The 12,709-nt window shown below is 38.9% G+C and overlaps 2 protein-coding genes, 1 non-coding gene and 1 pseudogene across 5 annotated transcripts; 2 read left to right on the forward strand and 2 right to left on the reverse strand.

Moving 5' to 3' along the window:
* The first annotated feature begins 437 nt into the window (after window positions 1–437).
* On the forward strand, window positions 438–509 carry TRNAC-GCA. Its single transcript has one exon. It is a non-coding gene; the product is annotated as a tRNA-Cys (tRNA).
* An 872-nt stretch (window positions 510–1,381) lies between these two features.
* On the forward strand, window positions 1,382–3,613 carry LOC111777403. The gene is made up of 2 exons (XM_023656980.1): window positions 1,382–1,517; window positions 1,748–3,613. Exon 2 carries the CDS (start codon window positions 1,791–1,793, stop codon window positions 3,510–3,512), a length of 1,722 nt encoding a protein of 573 aa, XP_023512748.1. The 5' UTR covers window positions 1,382–1,517; window positions 1,748–1,790; the 3' UTR covers window positions 3,513–3,613.
* Window positions 3,614–3,851: 238 nt separating this feature from the next.
* Window positions 3,852–5,623, reverse strand: LOC111777404 (probable E3 ubiquitin-protein ligase XERICO). 3 transcript variants are annotated; one of them, XM_023656983.1, is made up of 3 exons: window positions 5,211–5,623; window positions 4,788–4,883; window positions 3,852–4,706 (listed from the first exon to the last, which is right to left on the reverse strand). In XM_023656983.1, exon 3 carries the CDS (start codon window positions 4,571–4,573, stop codon window positions 4,109–4,111), a length of 465 nt encoding a protein of 154 aa, XP_023512751.1. In that variant the 5' UTR covers window positions 4,574–4,706; window positions 4,788–4,883; window positions 5,211–5,623; the 3' UTR covers window positions 3,852–4,108. The 3 variants fall into 3 exon arrangements, with proteins under 3 accessions (XP_023512751.1, XP_023512749.1, XP_023512750.1); XM_023656981.1 differs by lacking the exon at window positions 4,788–4,883; XM_023656982.1 differs by lacking the exon at window positions 5,211–5,623 and having other exon boundaries at window positions 4,788–5,204.
* Window positions 5,624–8,187: 2,564 nt separating this feature from the next.
* Window positions 8,188–12,709, reverse strand: part of LOC111777521 — a 4,974-nt pseudogene continuing 452 nt past the window's right edge.

A 12,709-nucleotide genomic window follows, 5' to 3' on the forward strand; every position in this document is an offset into this window, starting at 1 on the left:
TAATTGATTTTAATATGTTGTTGAAAATATATTTATGCTAAACGGGATGGGATCGGGGACGAAGACAGTAAAAATAATTTCGTCTCCAACCCCATTTATCTAATGTGAAAAAATTGTTTTCCAATCCATCGTACTTTCTGAAACGTGGAGTTTCCTCCCCATTCGAGACGGGTTTGATGTCCACAATTGATGAGAGTGCTTTTCATTCTAAAATTATATCAAAGGTTGCCGATTTGAACCAGGGCCCTTTCCCTATTCTTTTCTTTCTTCCGTGGTGCATTTGATTACATATTAAAAAGAGCATTTGATTACAGATCTAGAAGGTCACTGGTTTGAATCCAACAGAAACCTTTTTCTATTTTTTTCTTTTCATTTGACTATCTATCCGGTGTCAATCTTTGGTAGTGTATCTGATTGTATATCAAAAAGTCAATAAGGGGTCCTTAGCTCAGTGGTAGAGCATTTGACTGCAGATCAAGAGGTCACCGGTTCGAACCCGGTAGGGCCCTTTTGTATATGTTTTTTTTTAGACAAAGAGGTCGTCAGTTCGAACCTAGTAGGGTATGTAGAGCATTTGACTGCATATTACCTTTTTTTTTTTTTTTTTTATAATTAATATCATCACTCTTCGACGGTGGATTTGACTGCATATTAAAATATCAAAGAAGGGTCCTTAGTTCAATGGTAGAGCATTTGGATTCACTAGTTCGAATTTGTCAGGGCCCTTTTCTTATAGTCATTGTACTGGTTAGGCCGTTCGGCCCTTCTCTTATTGAACAAAAAGAATTACCCTTTTCATTAATATCATAATTATTCGGACCCTTTTGATTGTAGATTAAGAGGTCATTGTTTGATCCCTATTCGGTAGTGGATTTGGTCATTGTACCTGTAGGCCCTTCTCGAACAAAAAAAAAAATTATAAATATTTTTTTTAGATATTTAATCATAACCCATTATGTGCACGTGCAATAAATATTACAAAATAAGCCTTTTTAAAAAAATTGAGAAAAAAAATATAATCAGTACATTAAATACGTCACGAGTTCTTAGGATTCATCAAATAATTCCATTAAAAAAAATGAAGCTTATAACGAATCAATTACTACTCGTAATAAAAGAAGGCATAAAATTGATATTAATTACGCTATTGCCACTGTTTCCGTGACCAAAAGTACAGAGAAAACCGCTCCAGCTCAGATCGGATCAACAAATGAAATCCTCGATCTTCATCCACGTCATTCGATTGGACACGTGGAAGTACCCTTCGAGTCCAGGGGCAGCGCGCCTGAGGCCTGACCGTTAACGGAAGAATATATTTATATTTTTAGTTTAATTATTAATTATTAATTATTAATTATTAATGATTATTTATCCCTTTTCTCCCGCCGATTACTCGGTCTTCCCTCCGACTTTTTTGAGGCTTAGAGAAATCTACCATTTCCCCGTTGCTCTCAGTTCGCATCTCACTTGGAAGGCCATGGTGCTGAGCTCGAATCGTCTTCTTGCTTGAGCCACAGGTACTAGTTATAGCGCTTCTTCATTCTAATTCGTTCATTCCATATCAATGTACTTGTGGAATTGAAGCTTTGTTTGGTTTGATTCTTGTGGATTTTGTTGGATCATTGATCTCGGGGAAGCGCATTTTGTTTTTTGCACATTTCTGGAGAGATTAGTGAGAAGTTAGGGTTGTTCTTGTTTTTTTGTTGTCGATTGTTCTGTGAATGATTCTTGGCGCTCTGGTTTTCAGGGTTTTTTTTTCCCCAGTTGTTTGATAGTTGTAGATTAGGAAGATGTTGGGTCGGTCTTCTCTTTACAGAACTGGAAGCTTTCGACCAGAGAATCTTGGTCAGAATGCGCTTGCTCTTATTGGGAATCTTTGTTTCACTCTGTTTGTGATTGGGGTTTTAATTTTTACGATTATTGCTGCCACATACGAACCTGAGGATCCTCTTTTTCACCCATCCACCAAGATCACTACCTTTCTCACATCAAAATCCAATGCCACTTTTAAAACTGATAGCACTGTGATGAAGACTGGGGAGGATTTCATGGCTGCCAATCAAACTGCATTTGAAACTTTTCTCAATGAAACTGATATTGTTAAACTGATTGATGCGGAAAACTCTGCTTTGGGCACCGCTGCTGAAGGAACTTTGCCTGAGTGTAATGTCAATGTGGATGACCCGATCGATTGCCGTGACCCTGAGGTTTTCCATTTCATGATGGAGACCACCATAGAACGATTCAAGGACATTCATTTTTACCGGTTTGGGAAACCAGTTCGTGGATCTAACGATAGCACCTGTGATATGGCGTGGCGGTTCCGGCCCAAGGAAGGGAAGATTGCTTCTTTTTATAAAGATTATAGGAGGTTTGTGATTACTAGATCTGCGAATTGCACTCTTAGTATCATTAGCATAGGTGAGTACCACACTGGTGTGAATGCAAGGAAGAGGAAAAAGAATCCAAAACATAATTTTGAGAAGAAAATGGAGCAGCTAGAGAAGGCGGTCTCTTTGCCTGTTGTTGGGGAGGTTGTGAATGATTCCCTTCCCGTGGTCGAGTCTGAAAGCTCATTTAGTCACGGGAAGTACTTGCTTTATGAGATGGGCGGAGATAAATGCAAAAGCATGAACCATTACTTGTGGAGCTTCTTGTGTGCTTTAGGTGAAGCTCAGTATTTGAATCGTACGTTGGTTATGGATTTGAAAATTTGTCTGTCATCAATATATACTTCATCGAATCAAGATGAGGAAGGAAAAGATTTCAGGTTGTACTTCGATTTTGAGCATCTGAAAGAGTCTGCATCCATCTTGGACCAGGGTCAGTTTTGGTCTGATTGGGAGAAATGGCAAAAGAAGGACCGTTTAGGTCTTCATCTTGTTGATGATTTTCGGGTCACACCTATGAAACTTGCAGATGTAAAGGATGCCTTGATATTGAGAAAGTTCAGGTCTGCAGAGCCAGATAATTATTGGTACCGGGTATGTGAAGGAGAAACGGAACCTGTAGTTAAGCGACCATGGCATTTGATTTGGAAATCAAGACGACTAATGGATATAGTATCTTCAATTGCATCGAGAATGAATTGGGATTATGACTCGGTCCATATAGTGAGAGGCGAAAAAGCGAAGAACAAGGAGCTCTGGCCAAATCTTGATGCTGATACTTCACCTGAAACTCTCCTGTCGACGTTGCAAGACAAGATTGAGAATGGAAGGAACCTTTACATTGCTGCAAATGAACCAAACACAGATTTCTTTGACCCCTTGAAAGATAAATTCTCGACTCATTTCCTCAACGATTACAAGGATCTTTGGGACAAAGACAGTGAATGGTACACGGAAACAATGAATCTTAACAATGGCGTACCAGTTGAATTTGATGGATATATGAGGGTATCAGTTGACACAGAGGTGTTCCTAAGAGGGAAAAAGCAGCTAGAAACGTTCAACGACCTCACAAATGATTGTAAGGATGGAATCAATACCTGCAATGTTGCATCCAATTAGTATGAAACCCGAATCCCATTATTTATTTATGGAAACTTGCCGAGTTGAGGTCTTGTTTCTGTTGCTTTGAGAATCAATTGATAGATAAGAAATGACTTAGCTTAATAATGAGTTTTGTGCTTGCATTAATAACTTTCCTTCAGTTGGATCTTCCTAATTTTTAACTTGTTGAGGGTTGTCTCTACTGAGTATAATGTATTATATGTTTCAAATTCACTAATGATATTTAAGACTGTTTTTAAGGCATCTTATATAGGTTTAGATTATCGTTCGAAAAGGATAAATATGAGCAGGAAAAAGAGATTCGGGTTCGTAGCAATGCAATTCTGAGGAGGAAAGTGATGAAAGGGAAGTAGCTGCATTAACTCGAAATGTAAAAAGTTCGTCTCAAGGATTCATAAACACGAAAAAAAGCAGAAAGCTTCATATTTACAATGAAATAACTGAGGTCTGAGACCCATCAACACTCATCACGCTTCAACTACTCATGCATATGGAAGGTACAAATGCTATGGCCTGCGGATGCACTTTTAAGATTTTCTACACTATGCTGCTGTACATGGAATGAAATTCCTCAACCATAATATTCATAATGCTCACCAGAAGCAGGAAGCTGTGTCTTCTTCGGGCATGAACGGAGTTCGACACAGAGGACACGTAAGGTTCCAGTAGTCCAGCCACTTTTCCAAGCACACTCTATGGAAAAGATGACCACAAGATAAATGGTTTATCTCTGAATCAGGTGCAAACTGGGTTAGGCAGACCGAGCAGTCATGTTCTAGCAATTTGCAGCTGTGAACTTTGTTAAACAGAATTGCTGGGATTCGGCTGCGGAACTCTTCGATGTAACTTCCGTTCGGGTTAAGATGGAATTCTATGGATTCAGAAGCATTCTCAATGGAATCTGGTGAGGATGGTAATGTAGGCGACGAGAGATGGATGCCAACAACATGGAGAATCGATCGAACTATGCCTTTGAAGATAGATATTGATAGGGCCGTATTTACAAGGATCACACCCAGTACTCCTTCAGAAGGAGCAGGAAGGCTGGACAGACCCATAAGGTTCCTTGAAATTTGAAGAACTGGGATCAGCTCAGATGAATCAAAGAAAATCAGTAGAATGTATAAGAAGTCACTTCTGAGTTCTGAGTTCAAACGGTTCTGTAGTTTGATCCTTTTGTTGACATCTGATCTGAAAATGCACAAAGCAACTTATCAAACATCGTATAGAAATAGAGCCAAATCTGCTGAAAGATTAATGAATCGAGTGTACTCCTTTCTTCTATGATCCTAGCTCCCAACAGGAAAACGAAGATTAAGGAAGGCAGAAAAGTATATACTGGTGATAGAAACTTCCTTGAGAGAAGACCTGTTTAGATGCAAGAGCCCAGAACATGGAATAGAATCATCAAGATAACCTTCCACTGACAATTTCATTGCAGGAGAAAGAGAGAAGAAAGAACAGCAAAAGAAACAGAGAGAAACCCAACATTCTAGAACACAGAGAGTTTCGATTAAACGATCCAAAAAGCTTGAAAGAATGGTCAAAATATCATCAGAAGAACACCGATTATGCAAAGGGAAATCAATCCAGTTCGAACCCCCCCCTATCGGATCAAATCCAAAACCAAAAACCCGGAGAACCCAAATCAGCAAATGAAACCAAGATCATAATCCGAATCTATAGAAACCATACCAAAATCTGTGAGGCTCGCCGGCGAAGGATGAGAAGAAGAGAGATTAACAAGAGGAAGAGCTAAGAGATGATCGAGATGATCGCGATTCACAGAATCGTTGAGAGGTTTGTTTCCGTTTTTGTATGTTTTGTTAATGACAAGAGGGTTTTCTTTCTGGGTGCTTTTATACACACAGCAGCTTGCTTCTTCCTCCTGTAAAGCTCTGGAGCTCGACAAACCCCAAACCTACCTCTCCGGCTCTGAAGAAGACTAACCCACGTTCTCTAACCCTGGTTAGCTTTCTGTCTCTTCTGCCACACTCTGCCATAGCCAAAACCCCAAAACCATGGTTACTTTATATCATGAGGTGAACCCTAATCAAATCTTTTCCATCTCATTGGTTTCCCTTTTTCTTTTTGTGGGATTCTGTAGATTGGTTGAGACAACAGGTCCAGGCAAAGTTACCAACTTTACAAGTAACAAACTGCCACTAGCGGCGGAGAGGATGAGTAACTCTGCAACTTGTATGACGGTATGATTATCTCTTTCAACTGTAAATCTGATAACCCAATGATTTTGGTACCCAACTTCTCTTTCCTTTTGCCGTTAATGGCGAATTCTGATAGAGTTTGTAGTAAAATGAATGAATGGTAGTTTTATTGACTTAGCTAATCTCCACACTTATCTTCTACAGTAAATCTAATATGGGAAATATGCAGTTATGGGGCCAATATGAGTATGTTTTGGACTTTATCCACATGCTATGCCTAGCTTACTAGATTCCCTTTTCAAAGGCCACTTCTTTTTCCTTTCTTTTCTCTTGTCTCTTCTCCTTCAAAAGCCACTTCTTTTAAACTTTTGATTGAGATTATAATATCTTAACTATTAGTAACAGTCGTCCATCATTGTCTGCTTTAGCTCATTCTATACTGTTGTTAGTATCACGATTTTAAAACGCTTTTGTTAAAGAGAGGGTGTGTTAGGTAGAAGTTTCCACACTCTTGTAAGGAAGGGAGAGGTTTCTACACCCTTGTAAGGAATACTTTGTTCCCTCTCCAACTAATGTGAGATCTCACAGTCCACCCCCTTGGAAGCCAGCATCCGGAGAAGATCTGCTAGAGAGAGGTTTTCACATCTTTATAAAGAATGTTTCGTTCATCTCTCTTCTTTAACCGACGAGGGATCTCACAATTTCTTTAGAGTAGTTTTCATCCCACGTTTTACCTAATTGTAATCGTATTTAAAATTGATTCTACAAATTCTAAATTACCCAAAAAGCTTATTCTAGATCGATTTCTAGGTCGATCGCTTTTAAAAGAACCAGCTTAAAATTATTTAAATGCAATTAATTATATTAAGATATGGATTTTAGATTTTGTTTTCATCTTTTTTTTTATTTCATTTTCATTTTTATTCTTTTTTTCATTTTCTTTTTANTTATACTTAATATTTAATAGAATATTTATATTAATGTTTAATAAAATATTTACATTTTAATTTATTTAGTAGATTAGTTGATAGCTTCTTGAAACTTGAGACATGAATTTAGAATTAAAAAATTAATACGAACTGTGGATTTGTTTATTTTAAGTTCTAAAATCAAGCAATCATTTAAGAAGATTAAATTAGTCAAATAATTTTAAATTTGATTTTTTTTCTTCTAGCTCAACTCTACAAATTGGATGTCACGTTGTGATATGAAGGCGATATTTAAATATATTAACATAATTTTTTTTAGAGTCAATTTGAACGACTCTATGATTCAATCTTGAGAAATCTTCTCTTATGGCCTTCACCTCCCGCCTGGCTCGGAATAGGAATCGAACCTTCACCTATAGGTTTCGTATTTGTGAAGAACAATGTGTAAGAACAGGTAGTACAAGTGATGTTCAAATATGATAATTGGTGAAGCATAAAGGGTATCCACTACCTATGTCTCATTCAAACAAATAAACCAGTACGGCATTCACAAAGGCCTTCTTATCCACATGTCGCCAATTGGCTCTGAGTTGTCGTCCTTGTAATACAAATTTCACTAGCTATGCCCTTCGTCCACGTGTCGTTATTCGACACCTAGGCCAACACAGCATCCCCATTATTGCACAAGTGGCAACAATTGAGAAGCCTTCAAAATATGGGACATCAATGCAGCTAAGCTTATCAGAGAAAGATCACACATTTTCTGATATCTGTGATCTTTTACTGCTCTCTGTGTAGAGAATGGGATTTTATAAGCCTGATAATTGAGACTCAAAGGGAGTGACTAACTCATAGTCTATTAGATAAAAAGGCTTGAATCCATATAATTTTATACTTCGATTACTAAAGGAGTTCGAGTATTTGTTCTTGTACGTAGCTTACGAAGTGATAAGCCGGGAAACAAACATTCCTTATAAAGATGTAGAAGTCTTTTCCTAATAGACGCGTTTTAAGAATGTGAGGCTAATGATGATACGTAACAAGCCAAAATGGACAATATATATTGCAAATGGTATTAGAACCAGAGACCACAAGCGGTGTGCCAACGAGGACGCTAGACTTCTATAAGGAGAGTGAGTTGCGAGATCCCACCCTAGTTGGAGAGGAGAACATGGGGTAGAAACCTCTTCCTAGTAGACACGTTTTAAAACAATGAGACTGATGGCAATACATAACGCACCAAAGCAGACATTATGTGTTACAAATAGCATCAGAGCCAGACACCGGACAGTGTGCCAACGAGGACATTAGACCCCAAGAGGGTGGGATTGTAAAATTCCACGTTGGTTGGAGAAGGGAATAGAGGGTGGGAATCTCTCCCTAATATATGGATTTTAAAACTACGGCTGACGGCGATATATAATGGGGCAAATTAGACAATATCTACTAACTGTGAACTTGAACTTAACTTTAGACATGTAGAAGTAGAATCAGAAATAAACGGTGAAGCATATTCGAGCTACTTAGAGCATCAATAGAGCTAACATTCATAGGGTCAGTAGATGAATTTACAAGACATGAGAAGAATGACCAAATCCCTTTCAACTCCACATGCAATTTATCATCTTACATTTACAAGAACTGGGAAACATATGTTCAAGCTTGGAACCAATATTCTACTGCTACTAACTCAACTCAACTTCATGTGTTTATGCTGATTGTGTGCTATACAGACAAAAAAAGTATTTTGGCAACGGTGGTTTTGTCACCCAACAAGCCAGGTTTCAGTTCAGAACAACAACAAAAAAACAGTCACCAAGTATAGTTTCTGCCCAACAAGGATCAGTTAACAGATATTTGCAGAGGAGCTGACCTTTATGGGCAACTACTACTCAAAGCTTGGGGCAAATCTTCTGCTGTCTGTATAATTGGATGGTTGATCGATGCACCCTTTTCCGATCTGCCCCGGAACGGAATGTTTAGTCGTTGAATCTTTTGCACTGCTTTTTCGACTCCACCTTTTGTGTCTTCTGGTGATATGAAGCTTCCTGTGAGATATAATCAGACAGCTTTTCATCATGTATCGAAATCATCCACTGATTTGATAAATAAAGAATGCATCTTTCCAAGCAAACATCAGAGTGATTCATTCCTTTTTGTAAAGCATAGTTAAAAATTGTACTCAGCAGCTTCTAGTCCGGTTCAGTGGGTCGCAATCATAGGCCTCTCCTGCCTTCACAAACCGTCCCTTCACACGTCTTCTGCCATCTGCTCTCGCTTTGCGAGTGGCGTATCTCACTGTTTTCTCGAACCTACAAGGTCATTGAACTATAAGTGAGGATTGGAAATTATGATGATCTATGCTGGAGCTGAGGAAAACAGGAGTTAGTAGTGTGACAAGTCAGTTCCTAATAAAATAACCAAATAGGTCTTAAAGTGCGAAATCCCACGTTGGTTGGAGAGAAACGAAGCACTCTTTATAAGGGTGTGGAAACCTCTCCCTAGCAAACGCATTTTAAAACCTTGAGAGGACAATATCTGCTAACGGTGGGCTTGGGCCGTTACTTAAAGTCCATTATGTAGACGAGAGGGTTGTCAGTGTCACTCTCAAGACGGGAATAGCTTAGCTCTAATGAAGGCAATGAAATGAAAACAAGCAAATCTACTGCCTCACGCCAGCCCGAGCCCGGCAGGAAGAAAGGCAAGAATCTGTCTATTAAATTCGAGAATCAGAAGCGAAAGAGGCGAGAAAACTTACTTGCGCGTCTTCTTTTTCTCCTTGTAACGCAGAACAGCATTGTTACGTTCAATAGATGGGAAGGAAGTTTCAGTGCCAGGGACACACCATGGAGGCTCTCCCCTTAGAAGCATTGAAGAGGCTCCACAGTCCTGATATTCACCAACACTACTCTCGCCAGGGAGACCAGAAAACGACACACCCGATTGGGCTTGCCTTGAATTAAAACAGAGAATTGGTTCAGTTTTAGTACTCATCACCGAGTCGGCAGATGCACCATTGCTGCAGGCTGGCTGCATTGGTTTGACCACTCCAACAGAAGAACCCTGCACAAGAAGGCTAATTCAGTTCCAGTAAGGATTTCCAAAGTGAAACCACGCCATTGCATGATGAAATATATATGGGATAACGGTCTAACAGCCCAAGCCCAAGCCCAAGCCTACCGCTAGCAGATATTGTCCGTTTTGGCCCGTTACGTAATGCTGTCAGCCTCACGGTTTTAAAACGCGTCTACTCGGGAGAGGTTTCCACACCCTTATAAGGAATGATTTGTTCCCCTCTCCAACTGACATGGGATCTCACATGGTCCAAATGGCAGTGTCAGCTCATAAAGATGAATACTGAAAACACAGTTTTATGCATGTATGAGAATTTTGACTTCCAGTTATCTGAAAAAAGTCAGCTCCGGAGTCGAAAGTTCTAAGAATCGGCAAAATTTTACCTTCTAGCTTCTTGCTTATAATCCTTCAATGTTGAAAATTTAGAGGGGAAAAATTAGAGAGAACTTTAAAATCGTTAGCTTTTCGACCTTATTGTTTTCACTCAAGACGAACTAAGAAGGATACCAATTCTTCTTCACTCCGCCCCTGTTTCAAGTGAAGATTGATATTATGTTCGTGCTTTTACTCGAATTAATCTCAAACAAATCTCACTAGTTCTAACTTTACCAGAAGACATTCCGAATCTTGTATATCAAGTCAACCGAGCTCAGCTCGGTACTCATAGAGAGAACAATGTTCAAGAGTTAAGACCAAACTATATGGTAATAATACCCCAAGTGATCACGCCCATATTGGGAGAAGCATACCATAAGCCAGAAGAAGATGCAATGGAAGATCAATGGCAGAAAATATTGGCTAAAGAAACTTGTAGCAACTGAAATGAATCCATTAAAACAAGTACCTCTGCAGCAACTGCACTGTGGCAAACTGAATCTTCAAACGAAAGGCCTCTTGAGTCGAAAAGGCTATCAATTCCACCGTTCTCGAAAAATTCTTCAGAATGATTAAGGCTCATACTAAATAGGTCCTCATAATTTTCAAGATTCAAATCCATTTCATCCATATCAAACTCCTTGTAGAGGTCATCGTCCTCACCGAAGAATCCAGCAACTTTCGTTCCAGGACAGCAAAACTGCATGCCAAAAATGTGATGCCTCAAAAGATCCTTGACAAGAACCAATAAGTAGAAATTGGGAAATCTGCAGCAACATGCATTTGGTTCCATATAACAACAGTCAACCATAAAAAGAATCTAATAATGTGTTTACAATATAAAGTTCAAAGCTTAAATTTCAGACTCGAAGTATTACCGACACAACAATATCGTTCACAATTTCTCGAGTAAATCTATCAAAAAGAGTTGTGAGGACGTATTTTGTAATCAGAATGAAGTGAAGGTGTGAAAGAGTTCAGTGATTATTCAAAGACACTTCAATGTGAAAGAAACGAAGGTGACAATAGAATCTCGAGCATCGTCTAATGTAAAATGATGGTTGTGGTAGCTGCGCATGAAGAGGAAAATTCAAGAAAATGTCATCACTAATATCACTTAATTGATGGTTCTAATAAAAGGGCCTTATGGAAAAGCTTTCTGTAATTGTTTCTTATCCAAAAAAAAATGGCGTATGATAAGACGTGCCACACATCCCTCCTGAAAAACGTGCAACGCCTCGTTACAAATGCCAGAAACTATACTTGCAGGTTTTTTAACGATAAACTTAGAAACAAAATCAAGAACAAGAAATTTATCATTCACCTTGGGTAAAGCCACATTAGCCAATTCAACTGGCTGGCCTGAAGTGTGCGGCCTAGAGCGAAAATCAGTGAGGGAAGATGATCCATCCAAAACATTTGACTTTTCCCGGCTGCAAACGTCACTGGCTTCAGTTGACCCAAGCATTCTTTGACCAGCGCCCGTCAAGTCGGTCTCCGCAATGCTCATCAATCCCAACTCTGTCTCACAAGCATCATTTCCAGAGGGAACATCCAAAACAAAGGACCAGATGGAAGAAGTTCTGCAGCTGATGGACAACCAGAGTAGCAATTAATGGCTTGTCTCTTGTGTGACGATGAAGCTGAGGTAGATGTGCCATGGCCCGTCCAGTCACAATTTTGACACAAAGAAATCCTCTCTTCAATACATCTTGCCACGGCAGGATGCGTATGACATTTTTCACACAACAGCGTTCTTGTATGACGCTTCGACAAGGCGTTTGCCGAGTGGACATTCCGATCACAGATAAGCACAAACAAGCAGCATCAGATCGGCAGTAAACCATCGACTTTTGAGCCCCACAAAAATCACACATGAAACCCATGTTTGCAATTGCCCTTTACAGATTTCTCTGAGTTCAAATCTTCAGAACTCTTGTCAAACTATAAGAATCTTAAAACCAAAGCGTAGCTTCTTCAAGAACTACAAAATGTGGTGAATTTCTTTCCAAAACCTTCAAAAATTTGATATGATACAGATTAGTACTACATCTTTTGCAATTTCTATGCTACATAAACCAGACATCTGACTGTTTACTGCAACAAACCAGCTCAAACCCCATAAATGGAAACTACATATGAAACCATTCTTAAAAAACCAGCTCACCTAAATAGACATAATTTGCCAAAAAAATAAAACCATATGGGTAGATCCAGAAAGTTTGGAGCTCTAAAGAAATCAAAACAGATCAAAAAAGTACAATCCATCACAAGAAGCTACCCAGTTTAGAAGAACAACCCAGACCAAATTAAACACCAAACCTCCATGGAAATCATCTCAAGAACAATAAAAGACAAGATACCCACAAATAAATTTGTGGGTATCAAAGGGGTCAACAAAAAGGAAGCAAAAACATAGAATCAAGGCATGAGAATTCAAATAAAAGGAATCAAACAAACGTGCCTTGAAAGGAAAACAGAAAACAAAGCAATTGTAGAGCATGACAGACAGAGAAACCCCAGATCAAACAACAAAAACAGCCTGAAATGATGATCAAAAGCCTCTAAAAATGAGAAATAAACAGGATTTCATGGAGGGGAAGAACAGGGTATGGAAAAAAAAAAAAAAAAAAAAAAAAAAAAAAAAAAA

The sequence above is a fragment of the Cucurbita pepo genome, chromosome LG16 (genome assembly GCF_002806865.2).
Source record: "Cucurbita pepo subsp. pepo cultivar mu-cu-16 chromosome LG16, ASM280686v2, whole genome shotgun sequence".
NCBI lineage: Eukaryota > Viridiplantae > Streptophyta > Magnoliopsida > Cucurbitales > Cucurbitaceae > Cucurbita > Cucurbita pepo.

Excerpts from the sequence above, each read along its gene's own strand:
- LOC111777403 (XM_023656980.1), top strand. The coding sequence starts at position 1,791 with ATGTTGGGTCGGTCTTCTCTTTACAGAACTGGAAGCTTTCGACCAGAG.
- LOC111777404 (XM_023656981.1), bottom strand. The coding sequence starts at position 4,573 with ATGGGTCTGTCCAGCCTTCCTGCTCCTTCTGAAGGAGTACTGGGTGTG.